The sequence below is a fragment of the Chrysochloris asiatica genome, unplaced genomic scaffold (genome assembly GCF_000296735.1).
Source record: "Chrysochloris asiatica unplaced genomic scaffold, ChrAsi1.0 scaffold00093, whole genome shotgun sequence".
Taxonomy (NCBI): domain Eukaryota; kingdom Metazoa; phylum Chordata; class Mammalia; order Afrosoricida; family Chrysochloridae; genus Chrysochloris; species Chrysochloris asiatica.
Genome location: NW_006408611.1, coordinates 10,647,856 through 10,667,605, shown reverse-complemented (window position 1 = coordinate 10,667,605; position 19,750 = coordinate 10,647,856). Strand labels below are relative to the sequence as shown.

General features: G+C 41.1%; 1 protein-coding gene across 1 annotated transcript in view; it reads right to left on the bottom strand.

The window, feature by feature from the left end:
* The window catches only part of DNAH6 (dynein, axonemal, heavy chain 6), a 305,590-nt gene that overhangs the window by 158,748 nt on the left and 127,092 nt on the right, over positions 1 to 19,750 (bottom strand). Inside the window, 8 exon segments of the mRNA XM_006866588.1 lie at positions 3,906 to 4,049; positions 4,592 to 4,774; positions 5,884 to 6,006; positions 6,909 to 7,464; positions 12,317 to 12,424; positions 13,687 to 13,835; positions 16,462 to 16,629; positions 19,441 to 19,578. Of these exon segments, the coding sequence (XP_006866650.1) occupies positions 3,906 to 4,049; positions 4,592 to 4,774; positions 5,884 to 6,006; positions 6,909 to 7,464; positions 12,317 to 12,424; positions 13,687 to 13,835; positions 16,462 to 16,629; positions 19,441 to 19,578 (1,569 nt within the window).

Sequence of the window (19,750 nt, the reverse complement as noted above, 5' to 3'; positions counted from 1 at the left end):
TTTGTTGGTAAGTGCTCTCGAGTTGGTTCAGACTCATAGCCACTCAGTATGGTATTTCCTTGTGGTTCAAACTGACTTTGTAGTCGAGTGCCTATCCTACAGTGCTATACCAGGACTATGAAAACAGGATAGGAAGACTGGGGAAAACACAGTGCATTCGGGGCACTATTAGCACTGCACATAGCAGCACATGAAACTGAGACCTAGGAAGGGACCAGGTTATGACAAGCCTTGCTTTTTTTAAGGAAAAGAATTTAGAATAAAAATAGTTCTAAGCAGGGCGTGAGCGGATTGCATTTTATAATTTTTTTCCTGGCACTTGTGCAGAGCACTGGAAATTAAAGCACATTTGATGGTGACCCTTTGTAAGAGATTCACCCAGAACATACATAGATATTTCTAGAAATGTATATTTACCCTTACGATGTGAAATTATTAGCGTAGTGGTTACGAATCGGGCTGCGAACCTTAAGGTCAGCGGTTAGAAACTACCAGCCGCTCCGCGGGAGAAAGATGAGGCTTTCTACTCCCGTAAAGATTTACACCCTCGGAAACCCTGTATAGGGTCGCTATGGGTTGGAACCGACTCGACGGCACTCAACAACAACAACAACATGCCATTCTATTAAAAACTTCTATTGAGGTGTAACATGCTATCTTTTGCCAGAGTTTAGGAGTCGGGTTTAAAGTATTTTTACGTATGTAAGCATCTAAGATCTGGAATTTGCTCAGCACCTCAGAAGGCTCTCTAATCCAATACCAGCCAGGCCTATCCCCCCTTCAAGATACCAAATAGATTACTGTGCTCATCCTTGAGCTTTATATTAATGGAACCTCACAGTATGAACTCTCTTCCATCTGGCTTCACTCATTAAACATTATGTATGTGAGATTCATCCATGTTGCTTTATGTAACTGTAATGAATTTTATTTAATTGCTTCATAGTATTTCATTGTATGAATATGGCACAGTTGACTTTTGACCAGAGTTGACTTTTAATCAGAGCAAGTAATCAGCATTCAATTCAACAAAAATGTATTGAAAGTCTGTAGGGCACACTTCTTTGTACCAAGACTAAAGAAAGTACCCAAAGTCTTTAGCCTCGTAGATCTTATATTGGACATTTGTTGATAGACATTTGGATTGGTTCCAGTGGCTATTAAGAATAAACTAATTATTTCTTGGACTTTAGGCTAACATCAAGTACTTCTTGTTGTCGTTCTGAGGTGATATCGAGTCGGTTCTGACTCCTAGCGCCCCTATGCACAACAGAGTGAAACACTGCTTGACCCTGCACCATCCTCACAATCTTTGTTAAACTTGAGCCCATTGCTGCTGCCACTGTACCGATCCATGTAATTGGGGTCTTCCTCTTTTGCACGGACCCTCCACTTTACCAAACATGATGTCCTTCTATAGGGAGTGAACTCTCCTGATAATAAGTTCAAAGTATGAGAGAAAAACTCTCCATCCTGGCTTCTAAGGAGCATTCTAGCTGTACTTCTTGCAACAAGATATGTTTGTTCTTCTGGTAATCCATGGCACTGACAATATTCTTCTCTAACACCATAACTCAGGTGCATCAATTCTTCTACAGTCATCCTTATTCACTGTCCAACTTTCTCATGTGTATGAGGTTATTGAAAATACCATGGTGTGGGTCAAGCACATGTTAGTCCTCAGACTGCTATCTTTGCTCTTGAATACTTTAAAGAGATCTTGTGCAGCAGATTTTCCTAATGCAGTATGTTGTTTCCTTTCTTGACTGCAGCTTCCATGAAATCAAGTATAGTATCAATTTTTGTTAGCCTTCATACAAGGGTAGCGTAGTGGTTACGAATCGGGCTGCGAACCTAAAGGTCAGCGGTTCGAAACTACCAGCTGCTCCGCGGGAGAAAGATGAGGCTTTCTACTCCCGTAGGATTTACACCCTCGGAAACCCTGTACAGAGTCGCTATGGGTCGGAACCGACTCGACGGCACATAACAACAACAACAACAAAGTAAAAAAGAAAAAAATGATAATCTCAATCAAACAGATAAAGCATTTTACAAAATATAACATCGCTTCTTGATAAAATGTTTCAGTAAAGAAGAAAAAGGAACAGAAGGTATGTTAGTTTCCTGGGGCTGCTGTGAACACCTTTTTACAAACTGGGTGGTTTAAATAATGGACGTTTATTATTTCATAGTTCTGGAGGCAGAAGTCCAAAATCAAGGTACTTTACAGGGCATGCTCCCTTCGGAAGACTCTAGAATCTTCCTTGCCTCTTTCTAGCTTCTGATGGCTCTAGCAATCCTTGGAGTTCCTTGGCTTAGAGCTGCATAACTCCAATCTCATCTTCTTTACATGACTTTCTCCTGTGTGTCTGTGCATCTCTGTGTGTCCTCTTTTGTTTCTTATAAAACTCTCTCCCAGTGCTTTTACCATTCATTGATGACTCCTGCCTAAATCAGCTATTATTATAATGGTTACTAAATGATGACTTTGAAATTCTATCATTTCTTTTGTCTAAATTAGTTGTTATTCTACTGTAAGGAACAGCCTTTCCTTCTCCTCACTTAAAGTATATTTTTATTGCCAGTATGCACTCACAGATTTTTATTCTATTCTGCAAGTTTTAAACCATTACTATCATTATACTCTGATGCTCAAAACTTCCTAGCTCTGTGCATTATTCTTTATACATTCTGCACTACTCTCTGGCATAAAATGATGTTACAGCTTACATGTGCACTTTCCCTTCCCCATCCTGGATCTGGGATTTCATTAAGGAGCCTTGGTTGTCTTTAACGGAGAACAGAATTTAGAAAGTAACTATGCTTATTACTCTGGGGTATCATTGCTTCTAATCCCTTCCAGCACAGTGTTAGGGCATTTATGTATGTATTGATATCTGTCTGTCTATCTCCATATTCATATATTTATGCATATAAAGAGAAGTTCTGGCAGTGTGGTGATTAAGCACTTGGCTGCAAACAAGAAGGTCAGTGGTTTGAACCCAGCAGAGACAGAGAGTTGAGTCGGCTTCTATAAAGGGGATAGTTCTATTAGGGGACAGTTCTACTCTATCCTGCAGCGTTGCTGAGTTGGAAAAGACTCTGAAGCAATGCATTTCTTTTAAATACATACATATTTAAAAATAACCCATGAGTTCATAATGATACCTCTATTACAATCCAGTTATAAAAAGTACATTCTAATCTTTGACCTCCCATATTTGTATATCCTTTGTCTAACAGTGAAAATGTTATTCATTTACTCAGTCTTAGAAAGCATAGCAGGAATTTTTTAGCCTTGCTAATGTATCACATGTGGAGTCCTGGTGTCCTGCTGTAGGATAAACCCTGGAGGTTCAAACCCACCAGCCATTCTGTGGAAACCCTCTACAGGGTCACTGTATGCCGTAATCGACTTAATGGCACTTACCAATAACAAAAATTCATCAGACACAATATAAAAAGTAAATTTTCTAACTAGAGTCCAATATTCCGTGGAACATCATGGTGAATTTTTATATACTTCTATACCTTACTCTTCTTTTATGGCTAGCAGAGGACGCGAATGGGGCTGCTAATCTCACAGTCAGTAGTTTGAAACTACCAGCTGTTCCACGGGAGAAAGATGAGGCTTTCTGCTCCCGTAAAGATTTACAGCCTCGGAAACCCTGTACAGGGTTGCTATGAGTCGGAACCGACTCCACAGCACACAACAACAACAACAAAGAGGATGCCTAAATTTTAATTTTTGTTTTTAAACACAATAAATGTTATCTAAGATTGATAAAAGCAAATAATTTCAAAATCCTTTTAGTCAACAATATATATTTTTAGTAGAACTAAGGATCTTAAAATTGAACTGTAACAATTCAGAATTATCATATCAAAATTAATTTGGCTCTTACCCTGGCATCAGGATTGTCATCAAACTGTGTTCTAATAAATGTATCAAAAGAATCCCAGTAGTTTTCAGTTAAGTTTCCACCCACAGACCATAAATAGCAGAATACAAAAGTCTGACATAGCAAAGTGTTCAATTTTGTTTGTTCCTAAAAGAATAAAGATAACCATTTGTAAGACAACATATGTAAACTAAGAAGGACCGTAAATTGTAAATTCCAAAGACTTTTTGTTTCCTTTAGATTTGAACATTTTTAAAGGGGCACTTTCTTAATTGTTTCTGGAATGTGCTACAGAACAAAGTTTCCTTTTAGTGGTACATATTTGAACACCGGATGAGAAAATGAATGTCAAGGAGCAAGGAGAGGAAAAAAAATCATAAAGCTATCTTTCAACCAATTGTTATAACTCTGTTTGAGGCCTACAGGAAGCTGTTAAAGCAGCCGAGAGTTGGATACATACTAGGAATAAGATAAACACTGAGGAAATTAAACTGTTGAGTCAAGGACAACATTAGAGGATCCCTGACATTCCTTCCCACTGAAGTCTTTATGTATCCAGTCACTGTCATCGGTCCCCTAAGAAATTTAGTTCAAAAAGATATTACAGAAAACTTGGAGTTATAGGAACAGCATCTAGACAATATCTCATGATACTATCTTCATAGTAGTAGTACGAAAATTCTTCCTACCATTGTAAAGTTAATCCCATCTTTTCCAAGTATCAAGGACTCCAGCAAGCAGCAGAGGGTAGTGATTTTGCTGATGTTGACTTGTGGAATTGCTTGACTGCACTTTTTATGGATAAAATTTAAACCATCATCAACATAACGCTGGAAAAGGTTCAGTAGATATTCCTGAGTTTCTTCACTCAGCTGAGAATAAAGCAAAAACTCTTTTAGCAGGACTTCATGAAATGTGTACTTAAGCTTAGAAACAGGTTCTTTCAAATCTGTATATTTTAATATATTCTGTGATCTTTAAGATAAAGGTCACAAGATCTGAAACAAAGTAGATTAAAATACAAAACCCCTCTATTGAATAAGAAAAGACACACTGGGGGATTCTTGTAGCTAATAATATTCTGCTTTTGGATTTCATAGTGGACTCACAGGTGTTCTGTTGTGGTGCTGTAAAGTAAGCAATGGACTGCTAACCGCTGGTTGTCTGTACCACCAGTCATTTCTTGGAAACTCTATACAGGGCTGCTATAAGTTGGAAACGACTCGACAGCTCTTGACAACAAGAAGAGTGAGAAAAACAGTAGTTTTTGGATTCATCTTTGGAGGGGAAAGGCAGCGAAGAAGGTGACTTTCTTGCAGTGGGGTGGGACAGGGAGAAACATTTCAATGGACCACTTGTTAAGCTGAGGTAAAAAAAAATAATAATAATAATAATAATAATAATAATAATAAAGCCAAAATCTTGTTTTAGAATTGAGAGATGTACCGAAGATATATGGAGCTAAATTGTTCTGAATAATGATGTAAAAGCTTTCCTTTACTTTGGTTGGGTCATGCATCTAAGATTGGGGTGGGAGGTAAACTGGTTTTCTCCTCCCTCTAGCTCTCTGAGGAGCTAGGGTCTCTTGAAACCTAGTAACAATGACAGCTAGTGTATGCATATAAATTTTCTTTTTCTACATTGTCCTCAGTCTTCTGCCAAGTCTTTATAATGCCCAGATTGTTCTTACCTATGTTTGGGGGCTCTTAGGAAGTGGCATTATTTGTACCGAAAAAAAGTAGTGTAGCAGGAATCCAGACACACGTACGTAAGCAGGAACAAGAGTGAGTTGGCAGACTGTCAGGCTAAGTAATAAACATAAGGCCAAATTTGGGAATTCTTAGGGAGAAGTCCTAGGTCACACACTGGAAGCCCCACAGTCGCACAGAAGAGGCCTTAACCTCCAGCTATTTGGGCACTGGGGGTAGTGTAAGCCTTGACAAAGGCGGGCGGATGGGCAAGGGCATTTGGTTGCACTTACTCTATTAGAAATTCGCTTCATCCAAGTCTGAACATATGGCATCCATTTCAGCTCTTCTGGATCCACAAACACCATTCCACATCGGCTGACTGTTGCAGGGGAGGCAACCTTTAGATCCTGCACCTAAAATGGAGGGAAGGTTAACAGGAAACAGCTAGTATGAGTCTTCTTTATTGAAGGACTGAGGAATCACACTTTCAAAGTTGAAGCAGACAATGAAAGCCTTTATGTGGAAGTGAGTGGAAGAGCTTTAAGCAAGCAGAGATGGAAAGAGATGGGAAATTGAGGCACAAGGTGTAAAGTGCCTCAATTTAGACAAGATAAAAGGATACTATCAAGTTCTTATGGGAGGGAACATGTGTTTCTTTTCTTTTCTTTTCTCTGATTTCCTGTTCATTCTTATATCACAACACAAAGCATAACACCGAGCCCATAGTAGGCATTCGATCAGCACTGGATAGATGAATAGAAACCCCAGTAAATTCATTGACATCGAGTTGATTCTGACTCACAGTGACCCTATAGGCAGAGTAGAATTGCTCTATAGGATCTGAGACTCTACATCTTAATGGAAGCAGATAGTTTCATCTTTCTCCTATAGAGTGGCTGGTGGGTTTGAGCCACCAACCTTGTGGTTAGCAGCCCAATACTTTGCCCATTGTGGCACAAGGGATACACAGTTAAAATTTTAACTAGGTCAAGTGAAAACAAGAGAATTACAGTGAACAAATGAATAGATGAGGTATAGTACTTTTCATAACACTTAGTAGATGTATTTGGTCCACATCCCTCTTTTAATCCCTTCATCAAATATTCATACTTCAGTAGACAAATGTATTCATTGTAATAAAATATTTTTTTAACTTAGCAAGCATTTCAAATTATGCAAAGCCACCAATATATATCTAAACAATATACTATGGTAGGTATAGATAGTAAATGATACATCAGTGTGAGGAAAACAATTTAATGACATTGTGTTAATCTAACAAATGATTTCTCTCCATAGTAAGGCCTACATTTACCTCAAAAAGCATGTGGATTTGAGGTGTGAGTTTAATCCTCTCACTGTTAGCTAGACAGAGCATCTTGTTATCATCCAACACGGTATTCATATTTTCAATCCAAAGAGCATCCACTGGCCCATCACTGACGATCCATTTATGATCTTCTGAGGTGTCATTCACAGCTGCCCGGACACTTAGTGCCATCAAACCATCTTTCCATTCCAATGTTATGGTATTAACTTCACCATATAATTCACCCATTGTAATTGATTTAGGATTAAGAACGTATGTTTTAACTGGTTGGTAGAAGGGATTGTCTAGATCATGTTTTTGCAAATCCCCTAAAGCTTCTGCTAGTATTTGGTAAATCGTAGTCTTACCACCTCCTGTTGGCCCCACTAGCATAACACCGTGCCTTACTAACATAGTTTCGTAGAACTGTATCACTTTTTTAACCATACATAGCTCAGGCTGAAGATTTTGTCTAGTCATGACATCTATAATCGTGGACTGCAAAATGCCATAATCGTGCTCCGGAATTTGGACTCCAGGAAAAAGGTCAGATATGATTCCACTAACAAAACAAAACAAAAAATCAATTAGGTTACTGATACTTCCCTCGCATTTATGGCAATGTATTGATTAAGGATTATAATAAACCTCACTTTTCATCATGAATTTGCTTTTCTGTTGAGCCTATACAATACTAATGTATCCTGTGGGCTTATAGGACAATTCTGTGATAATGTATATGAGTGTGTAAGCTTTCTCTACATTAAACTAATGTTTCTAAGTATGTTAAGAGTGCTTGAGAGTAGGGAATGCCATTTATGCTCTGTAGTATCCATAGTGCATGGCATGGTACTAAACATGCCACATGAGATAGCACTAAACATCTATCTACCAGAATGGCTAAATTAGAAACCAGTGACACTAACCAAATGCTGCCAGGATGCAGAGAAACTGAACTGGTCAGACATTGTACTGGAAATGCAAAATAGTATAACCACTCCGGAAAACAGGTCATTTTTTTTTTTTTTTTTTAAAGTAAGCATGCAACCATTATCACCGTTTGCTCTTGTTCAGTGCCGTCAAGTCGGTTTCGACTCATAGCAACCCTGTATAGGGTTTCCGAGGAGTGGCTAGTGACTTTGAACCACCAACCCTGTGGTTCAAACCAACCTTGCTGTCGAGTGATTATCCTACAGCGCCACACCAGGACTATTAAATGCAACTGTTATATGGCTTCTGGACATAGATTTCTCTTAGAGAAATAAAAACTTATTTTTATACAAAAATCTATATATGTATGTTTGTAGCAGTTTTACTTGTAATAGACCCAAATTGGTTATAAGCCAGATGTCCTTCAATGGGTGAATGGTTTTAAAAAATCATTCTTAACATGATCCATTCTTAGAGTGGAATACAAAACCCACCCTTTGCTGTTGAGTTGATTGAGACACATAGAGACCCTATAGTACAGAACCGAACCGTCCCAGATGGTTTCTGAGGCTGTAAACCTGGTGAATTTGAACTGTTGACCTGGTGGTTAGCAGCCCAGTCTGTACCATCAGGATTCTTACCATGGAGTACTACTCAGCAGTAAAGAAGGATGAAGGATTGATCCCTGAACAACCTGGGTGAATGTCCAGTGAACTATGCTGAGTAAAACAGTTACATACTGAATGATTACATTTCCAGTCAAACCCATGAGAATCAGAACTCGATGAGACGTCCTAACTGCTCCTGGTTTTACAAGTTTCCCAGTTTTGACAGGGTGCAGTCTTACCACATTTCTATCACTCTCTGTCAGTGTAAAACATTTGAGTTTTCATTCTCTGGCCAGTTTCTGCCTTCCATAGGCTCCAGTTTTCACAGGTTTTATTGTATATGACATTCTTGAAATGACAAAAACTTAGAACTGGAGACTAGATTAGCGATTGTCAGCGATTAAGGAGGGGTGGGGCTGGTGGTACGGTAATCAAACGGCAACATGAGGAATCCTTGTTTTTGATGGAAATCTTTTAAATTTTGACTATATAAATGCCAGCTTCCTGGTTGTGATACAGTTTCACTTTGCAAGATATTACCAGTTGAAGAAAACTGAGTAAAGGGAACATGAGATCTTTCTGAATTATATTTTATAATTATGTTAAAATTAAAAGTTAAATAATAAAAAGTATCAACTATGTATATATATAAAACCATTTATTTAACCAGTAACAAAAGATGAAGTGTAAGTCAGAGGTAGGAGTGGAATTTTCAGGACTGATAGAGATGTCTTCCACTTTTTATTTCTTAGACATCTATATTAATTGAATTAGTCACAACAAGCATATAGTAAGATACTATTATGAATTGAATTGTGTCTCCCAGATACACTGAAGTCCTAACTCCCGGTACCTGTGATTCTGACTTTGAAGATGTTGTCAGTTAACTTAACATGAGCTCATGCTGGAGTAGGGGGAGGCCTAACACAATATGAATGGTGTCCTTATAAAAAGATGAGAAAAAACACAAACACAGAAGGAGGATAGCCATGTGAAGACAGAGGCAACAAATGGAATCATGTATCTACAATTCAAGGAAAACGGTTTGTTGCCAGGGACCACTGGAATCCGTGAAGACGCAAGCAAGGATTTTGCTGACAGCATTTTGGAGGGCATACTTTGACTTCCGGAGCCCTGGTGTGGTGCTGTAGGATAAGCACTTGACTATAAGGCTGGTTTGAACCTCAAGATCAGCAGTTCAAACTCACCAGCAGCTCCTTGGAAACCCCATGTGGGGTCGCTATGAGTTGGAACTGACTATGGCAAGGAACGACAATAACCTTGATTTCAGACTTCTAGAAATGTGAAGAATGAATTTTCTGTTGATTTAAGCCACTCCGTTTATTGTAATTTGTTATGGCAGTCTTAGGAAACCAATACCAGTAACTAAAATTTTAACTAGGTCAAGTGAAAACAAGAGTATGATAGTGAACAAATATATAACTCCATATAAGGACAAATAACAGAAAGAGAAACACAGTAGGTGAGAAATTTCAACAAATTTCTTGAAGTGGAAAAGCAGATGGAAGTAGGGTCCCTTAGCAAGCAGAAAATGCTGCAGTATGAATATAGGATTTAGGACTCCTGGTGTGCTGCTTTAGGATCAGCACTGAACTGCACACCGCTAGGTCAGCAGTTCAATCCCACTGGCTGTTCTGAGGAAGCCCTATATAAGGTCGCTATGAGTCAGAACTGATTCGATGGTACTTAACAACAACAAGAAGAATTAAGATCTTGTGGTGTCTGACAGGAGAGGAGTTACCAGAAAGAGAGTGTGTGTGTGTGGTGTAACAATCTATGATAAAGACAGCATCACTAATCAAAGAAGATGGACAGATCATTGTCCTATACTTATCATACTTAACTGTATTTCAAAATAAGTTACAAGAGTTACATATAAAAATAAACCATCAAAATGGATACGAATATACAAGTGAATATTTATTGTCTCATAGCAAAATTATTTTTAGACATACACAAATTCTAGGCTGAAAGATGGGAGGAAAGTATGTATGAGGCAGGAAAGCAGTTTGCGTTAAGGCATTGGAACACAAAGTGTCTTAAGTTCTAGAAAAGCAAGGAGGACTTCAGCTGTCCCAGCAGCCAGCACAGGGGTGCCAGTGGCTAAGCCATGGTGGCTCTACCACCAGAAGCTTCTCTCTCTCCTCTGCCTCAGAAAAGAGCGTAACAATCTTTTAAGTCGTTCTGCACCTCGGACACCTTGTTGATGGTCCTCGAGTGAGGGCAACTGATCACACAGGACAAATGCTGATTAGTCTTTTCTTACAAAGAGACCAAGACATATACAAGTGCTAGCTATCCAAGTTAAAAATGGAAACTGAAGCTGTCAGTGTGGGAAGAAATTAGACTTGAGAAAGGCTTAGGAATTGGCAGCTGTAGGGATCTCTGAAACTGGGCTTGACTGAGAACAGAAGGATTGGCTGAAAGTCTGCTTATGAAGCGATTAGACCATCAGATCTGCTTACTATCTCAGCAAGTTGCCCTACCTGGTGGACATCAAGGCAGGGTTGAGAGTAGGAATACCATACGAGGAAAACAGAGCATTAAATAAATGCTCATTCCTTGCTTTTCCTGCTATAGGGTAGCCCAACAATATAAAATTGTTCTATTTTAGGTATCCCTGGGTGGTGCAAACAGTTTGTGCTTGTCTGTCAACCAGAGGGGAAGACCCCCAGTGAGATGGATTGGCCAAGTGGCAGCATCATGGGCTCAAGCATGGCAATGGTGAGGTTGGCCCGGGATTGGGCAGTGTTTTGTTCTGCTGTGCATAAGGTCACTATGAGTCGGTACCAACTCGATGGCACCTAACAACAACAATCAACTAAAAAGTTGGCAGTTTAAATTTACCCAGCAGCACCTCAGAAGAAAGTCCTGGCAATTTACTTCTGTAAAATTGCTATTCCTGTTGTTAAGTGCCATCGAGTCAGTCCTAACTCATAGCAACCCCGTATAGCGTTTCCAAGGAGTGGCTGGTGAATTTGAACCACCGACCTTGTGGTTCAAATTGACCTTACGAGTCAGTGCTTATCCTACAGTGCCACACCAGGACTCCTCTGTAAGACAGTTGTTGTTGTTGTTATGTGCCGTGGAGTTGGTTCCAACTCCTAGCGACCCTGTACAGGGTGTTTGATGCTGTAAATCTTTACGGGAGCAGAAAGCCTCATCTTTCTTCCATGGAACAGCTGGTAGTTTCGAACTGCTGACCATGAGATTAGCAGCCCGATTTGTGTGGCGCTGTGGGTTAATGTGTCAGACTGCAAAGCCGTTTGAACTGAAAGGTTTGCGATTCAAGCTCACCAGCTGTTCCTCAGAAACCCTATACAGGGTCGCTATGGGTCAGAATTGACTCGACAGCACTTCACAACAACAACAATAATGCTACCAGATTACAGCCACTGAAAACCAGCTGGATCACCGTGAGGCAGCGTTGACTGGAGGCAAGGTTTAAGAGATAATTTATAAGACTATTTTATTTTTGAAACTATGCATATGTATGGCTTGGATAAACATAAATAATAAAAGAATAAATAGATAAAAGGAATCACATTTATGCTAAACCTCAAATCCGAGTTTTTCAAGTCTTTATAAGCTTGTTTTAGATCAGGTACATGTTACCAAATTCTGATTTATATTTATTTATATTTATGATCAGTATTTTTTGGGGGGGAAAGAAATGAACTAATGTTAAAACTTTAGTATCTTCATTTTAAATTAGCATTTTTTCTAACTACAAAAGTATCTCTGGAAAAGATGAAAAAGTTATTTCCTTGCTAGAGACAGAAATAATTGACCATAAAACTGTCCTTTACCTCCATGCAAGAGCTATGCCTTACTTGGGAGCATTCAGAAAGTTACCTGAACAGAAGAGCATCATCTGTGAGGAATTTTGGCAAGTTAGAATCTCGTAAAGCTCTTATCAACACCACATCTTCACTTAAGTTGGGGTTTTCTCTTTTTAACGATCTAGATTCAGAGAGAAAATATGATTGAAGATCATTTTGCAAACCTTTGATTCAGGGATTCTGTGTGTAGCATGCTGTGGAGGGCCACCCAAACAAGTTCCTGGCTGAACTTGTTTGGGTGCCTTCCAAACACTCCCCATCCCTGATGCTTTCAGACTTTCTCCATCCTGAATTTATCGTTCCCTGCATCCCTCATACTCTCCTGACTTGCTTTTCCCTCTGCCTGCCCAGAATGCCCTGCCTTGCTCTTTTGCTGACTAATTCCTATTTCCGCTTCAAAGCCCAGCTCAGCTACTCCCTCCTCTAGAAAATTCCTGAGATCTGGCTCCACCCCATTGATGCCCTCAGCTTGTAGCATCTGTAGATGAAAGCTCATATGCCGTCTCTCCCACTGGTCTGTACTTGTGTTCTTTGAGCGCAAATGTATTCAAACCCCTATGCCTAAAAGGCAGTTTAACACTTTAAAATGCTAAGTGGAAAGCCTGTAAAAAAGGAGGACTATTGAATTTCAAAGATTGAAAAAAAAAAAGAACAGAGGGTAGACAAGGGGAAGATTAGTGCAGAGCCCAGTGATGCAGGATCAGTCAAATGGGGCGTTGAATGTGGAGAAACTGAGCCAGGAGGCTGAAAGGCAGGACTAGAGGGGAAACAGATGCTCTCAGGGACTCTGGGCAAGCTGAGGGTCCTGAGGTAGTAGTAGTTTTAAGATGTTATAAATAGAAAAGTGAGGGCCTGAAACAGAAAAGACTTGCTGTTCTAGGAGCCAGAAAGAAGCTTGGTCTTGAGCCATTCTATTAAAGCAGGCGAAGCCCACGACGGATGCCTGAACTGAAGCTGGGAGGATGAACTGAAGAGTCTCTTACAGCTCAAGGCTGTGTCAGGCAACATGTATGATTTACCTCATTGACTATAAATAACAAACTTGAACCTTGTAAGTCTAGCCATCTTTTACTAAGCTTTGATACACTTGAACCTAAAGCATAGAGGGAGCTCCTGGGGACAGGATAGCCAAAGTCTAGTTGGGACTTAGGTTCAGTCTGAGGGTAACATGCTGGGTATCACAAAGAAGAACTCTGGTGGGATGAGGAGAGATGTGGGATGGGAATGTGAGGGTGAGAATGATAAGAGAAGCAGAAATTAGCATTTATTAATCATTTACTGTAGGCCAGGCGTTGTTCTAAAAGGTTTCGGTGAATTTCCCATTTCATTCACTGATCACATGATTTATTTGGTGTATCACTTTTTCCCACGTTGGTTTCTTACCCAGCCATGACCAGTACAGACTTCACGGCTCTCATGCCAAAGTCATAGTGATCCTGTTGAGAGAGCTGCTCGCTGCAAAGTTTATACATCTGAGTCATTTTTCTTGCCAATATTTTACTAGACTCAAATCCTTCAGAGTAGAGAATTACCTAGAATAGGAATGTATGATTCAATATTTATTATACTATGCTGCTGATATAATAAAAAGAGAAAAAGAAGAAAACCCCCAACGAGATGGATTGGCCAGGTGGCAGCATCGATGGACTCAAGTGTGGCAACAGTAGTGAGGATAGCCCAGGACCAGGCAGTGTTTCGTTCTGCTGTGCATAAGGCCGCTATGGGTCGGTACTGACTCGATGGCACCTAACAACAACAACAACATGCTGCTGGTCTAATATATTAGCCTAATAGCAACATACTTTGCTTCAGGCATTGCACCTCTCCAAGTTGCTATATAAGTTGGCCCTTATATACAGAAACAAATGCATTTCTATATCATTGGGAGGCAGAAGGTGGGCTGCTGTATGTGGACACTTGGACACCGATTCTGCTTTGTGTCTCGATGAAGACATGGCATTGGTGACATCTGGTTCAAGGAGCAGCAGAGGCCATGAAAGGAAATGTTTCCATCAAGGAGGTGAAATGACAGGACCAGGCCTGGCTATCAAAGGGTGATGTTGTAGCAAGAACATCTGACAGGTGCACCACACCAGTGGGCAGGCTTGTGACAGCAACATGCTCCCCTGAAGCTCCCTAGAGTCAAGGGAAGCTGTACAAGGCTTTGCTGTCTCTCTCATGCCCTGTATTGTCTTTGAATGATACAAATGATGTGAGCTTTACCTCTTTAAAGAGTTAAAGAGCAAATGTATCAGTTTGAGATTAAGGTGCACCCGACCCAAGCCATGGTATTTTAAATTGCCTCATGAATATGAAAGTTGGACAAAGAATAAAGAAGACCATAGATGAATTGATGCATTTGAATTATAGTGTTGACGATGAACATTGAAAGTACCATGGACTGGTAGAAGAACAAATAAATCTGTTCTGGAAGAAGTACAGCCAGAATGCTCCTTAGAATCCATGATGGCGAGACTTCTTCTTTCATACTTGGGGCATGTTATCAGACCCTGGAGAAGGACATCATGGTTGGTAAAGTGGAGGGTCATTGAAAAAGAACAAATTTCCCAATGAGATGGACTGGCACAGAGGCAGCAGCAATGAGCTCAAGCTTAACAACAATTGTGAGGGGACGCAGGACTGGGCGATGTTTCATTCTGTTGTGCACAGGTCACTGTGAGTCAGAACCGACTCAATGGCACCTAACAGCAACACCAGCCTAAGAGTTGGTGGTTCAAATCCATCGAGCAGTGCCGTGGAAGAAAGGCCTGGTGATCTGCTTCTATGAAGAACATAGTCATAAACATCTTAGGGAGCACATGGGGGTTACTATGAGGCAGAATTTACCTGACAAAAATAGTTTTTGCAATTTTTTTCTTTTGTCCCCTGCCCTATGAGGCTACTTTGCTTCTGACATGTATCTGCCTCCTTGGTTAAGTGAACTGGAGGATGTCCAGTATCTTTGATGGTACAGGTAGGCACAGAGCCTCCGCCCAACCCATAAGCCACCAGAAACACTGCAGTTGGCCTCAGGAGGAAGATGTGTTATGATGCAGACATTACTTGCTAGTGTCTGTTTTATTTACTGTTCTGTGTACTACTGATACAGACTGTGTATATGTTGTTGATGTTGTTGAGTGCGATCTCATAGCAACCCTGTAGAGGGTTTCCAAGGAGTGACTGCTGGATTTGAACCACTGACTCTGAGGCTAGCAGTCCAGTCCTTATCCTGGTGGTGGTTATGTGTCATGGAGTCAGTTCTGACTCATAGCGACCTTGTACAGGGTTTCTGAGGCTGCAAATCTTTACAGGAGCAGAAAGCCTCATCTTTCTCCCACGGAATGGCTGGTAATTTTGAACTGCTGACCTTGCGGTTCACAGCCCAGTTCATAAACACTATGCTACCAGAGCCAATATTTGCTGATGACAGATCCTGCCTAATTCACACAACATGTAACAACAATAGGAATAGTTCCTAAACATTGGATTTTTAAATTCCTCCAATTAATTCCTGAGAAATATAGCAACAGGACGCAGCATGGGGTATGAGCAAAATGATGGACTGGGCTCTATACCAGTCTTTCTTCCCACCAGCTCTGGAACAATGAGCAAGTAAATCTTCCCTGTCCCCAGACAGGGTCAAGAGTGATGACACCACCTTCCTTTCTTGTCCCCCACACTGTACCCCAAAGGGGCTCTCAGGGATCATGAGATGCTCTAAGTATCATACTAATAATAGTCGTAATTTTTCTAATGATAGAATTTGGAACGGCCTTTTTTTTGGGGGGGGAAGGGGTGGAGAAGTAGACCACCAGTTCTTCCTTTCTAGTGTCTTAGTCTGTCCAATTTGTAATATTGGTGGCATAGGTCCCAGCATCACAGCAATACCAAAGCCACCACATGACGATAAATTGATAGATGAGTGGTGAGTTAGGGTTACTACAGTAAAAAACAACAACAAAGGAACAAAACAACAAAAACCAAATACAAAGTAAAATGTTCTCCATGATAACAATCATAGCTCCATTTAAATACACACAACTTTCATATTCATGAAACCAGGGTGCATTTATTAAAGAAATGTTCTACCATCATAGAATCAAATGGAAATGAAACAAAGAAACTCTAGTGTTGATTGCTTTAGAACGTGAAGCTCACCTCTGCAATCAAGGCGTAATTTGGAACCATCATTGCAAATGGTCTGAACAGGGCTTTCAAATTATCTGGTAACTCAGTTCTGCCTGCGTACCCAGGATTCATTGTGATGAAGGCTGCGCAAGTCATAACCAGCTTTATTTCCCGTCCTTCAAACATGAATCTAGACAACTGTTTAGAGGAAAGAGAAAGTATAACTTCACACTTACCCAGACATTGGTAAATATCTTTCACATAAATTATTACTTGAATACAAAATTGTATAAAGGTGCAGCCCAGCAGGGAGTAATGGGTCTGGATGTCCTGCCTGTTCCCCATCTCTTCTGGGCTCAGTGTTCTCTGTACTCTGACTCCTTGTCCCTGCCTGTCCAAACTGTCTCTTCCTCCCTGGTCTAGTCCTTACATCTCCGGGACTCAACGTCTTTTAATGGGCCACCTTGATTCAACTGACACTTAGTGGCCACTGAGCTTCTCCACACCTACTTTCTGGCACTTCCCAAGAAATGACAATCTGGTCTTATTTGTTGGGTGTTGAGACCTCACTGCCACCATCTTTGGCACCACCCCTTCCCTTTTATTCAACAGCAGGCATTTGTTAATCACCTGCGACAGGTAAGGCACTGGGTTAGGTTTGGAAGGACAGAGCTAAAGGAGCCTCACTGCTGAGACCTCACGAAGCCCTGAGGCTTGCTGTGTGGACACCGTGATCACACAGTGCTACAGTGGAAGTGGACACACAGGCTGTAGGGAGCACAGGGTGAGCAGGGAAGCTTGCCTGAGACCTGAAGGATGAATAGGTGCATTTCAGGTCAACAAGCAGTGACAGCCATTCCCAGCACTTCTCCATCAAGGAAGGCCAGCAATCCCCATGGCTGCAGGGCAAAGTTCCAGGGGAAAGGATAGAGGCTGGAGCCCAAATACAGAGTCCTGCATGCTAGGCTACAGAATTTAGATTTTGTCCCATGGAGGAGACACAAGTCCTGCTACTAAGTGTCTGTTTGTGCTCTTCAAACCTCGAAATCTCCCTGCTTTAGTTTCTTCCATCTATTCTGGGGCACATAGACCACTCTATTTTGCCTGGCTATAAGCAACATTGAAGCTGAGGTTTGGTTTGTTGTAGATGTTCTTATTCGTAACTTTCCCCTCATATGCTTGCCCCTTAGTTGACAACATTTCAGTCCTGTCTCCATCCTCTCTGGTCCCTCCTCCCTTACTCCTGTATTTGAGGCTCAGCTAATTCCTCAGCTAGGTGATAAATGATTTTGAAACTTAAGATGCTGTATCTGATAGTGTTTACATTCAATCTAGGCCTCCCCAGAGGATGTGGGAAGCTGGAGGCTATTGATCTGAAGGAGATTTATGGTTTGGTGATTTAGGGAGGTCTTGGTTCTTTGCTATACAGAGAAATGTTTGACTCCTTTGAATCTCTTTCACATATAAACTGGTGAAAAGGCTACCTATTTCACATAGGCTTGGTGAGAAGCTGAAACCACAGTGACTCATTAAAGGCCAATTCCTATTTTCTTTTCCTTTATTTTATAATTTGCTTTTCTTGCAAAGGTGATAATAAAAGTATTTAACAGTTCTTTAGCAGAGCACTTTCACATAAAGACAGCCTCTGTCTATAGACCTAGGGCTGGGGCCAGAAGCCTCCTTTCTGTGCCAGCCTCAACCCCCATAGCTGAGCTTTTAGGGGAGGAAGTGGGGGACATCTGAGGAGCTCAGAGCAGTAGCTAAATGTTAAACAACTCAGAGAGTGTGCTGATGTGCATGGGCTGAACACTGAGCAGGCCCTTTGGTAATCTTATGGCCACATCTCAAAGGCCATCCAGAGTAGTAAGAACTCAATCGCATCCCTCACGGCCATTGGCTTCTGAACACAAAACTGTTTCTCATAGTTATACAGGATTAGAACAAATATTAAAAACTGGGCCACATCAGCATCTTCATTTGGCCATTAAGATCTATGCCTTGGATTTTCCAACCCAGTGAGCTCTAGAGAGCCAAGATCGGCTTCTTCCCTCTTTCCACAGTATACTGTGATTGATGTTCAAACCCACCCAGTGATTTTACGGGAGAAAGACCTAGAAATCAGCTCCCATAAAGATTATGGCCTAGGACACTTTGTGGGGCAGTTCTACTCTGTCACATGGGATTGTCGTGAGTTGAAACTGACTCATGGAACCTAACACCAACAGCAATGGGCTGGGCCTGGAGACCATGATGAAGGAACTCCAGCCCAGAAGAGGCAGAGTTAGGGAAACCTAGTGGAATGTAAATGCCAAAGGCAAGAATAATAAAGGTGAGGAGGAAAACAGGAGAGGGAGGATGGAGGAGCAAAATGTGAGTGCATTTGATGTGTGTGTGTCTATCTGTGGAACTGAGGAAGAGCAGAGGCCTTGAGGGTAGGACTGAGAGTCCCAGCACAGGGTCCGTTGGGCATGCAGCTGTTTGTGTGTTGTGTAGATGAGAAGTTAATTCACCCAACTAAGCCCTGTTGCTATAGTTCTCACCACTTACACTGTAGACATGGAACAGACAGGCTAAAATTCACATCACCCCTCCTAAAACGCAACACAATGTAAGTAAATCATTGTTGTAGTTAGCTGCTGCCACGTCAGCACTGACTCACGTGACCACATGTACAGTGACACTAAACACTGCCTGGTCCTGCACTGTGCCCACAATCAACTGTGGATCTGACTGATGTGATCCATAATGTTTCATTAGCTAATTTGTGGAGTAGATTTGGAGTAGATTACCAGGCCTGTCTTCCTAGTCCATTTTAGTCTGAAAGCCTTGTGGGAACCGGTTGGAACCCTAATAATACACCGTCTCCAGTGGCGTAAAAGTGATAGTCCACAAGGTACATGGCTGGGAATTGAACCTAGGCCTTCTGCATAGAAGGTGAGAATTCTACCTCAGAACCGAAATGTTCGTTACAAACTTGACAAAAGCATTCCCATCGACAGTCTGCCTCACTTTTGCAGCTTTGGCGTTCCTGATGGTGATGAGTTGTTGTGCAATGACCGACAAGACTTCAATGTCGATTCGATTGAATTCGTCGAAGCAGCACCAGGCCCCTGATTGTGCCAAACCACTGAAGAAGCGCCCCATCATCTGAAATTACAAGAACGCTGCTCAACTTCACACTGCATATCCCAGCTTTTTCAAAACGTACGTTGTAACTTTAAAATGTTAAGAAAAGAGGTAGGACTGTTATGCCCAGAATTCAGGGTCCCCAAAGACCACCCAGGAGCCGTGTACCGATGCAAATACATAAGGGTTGTTT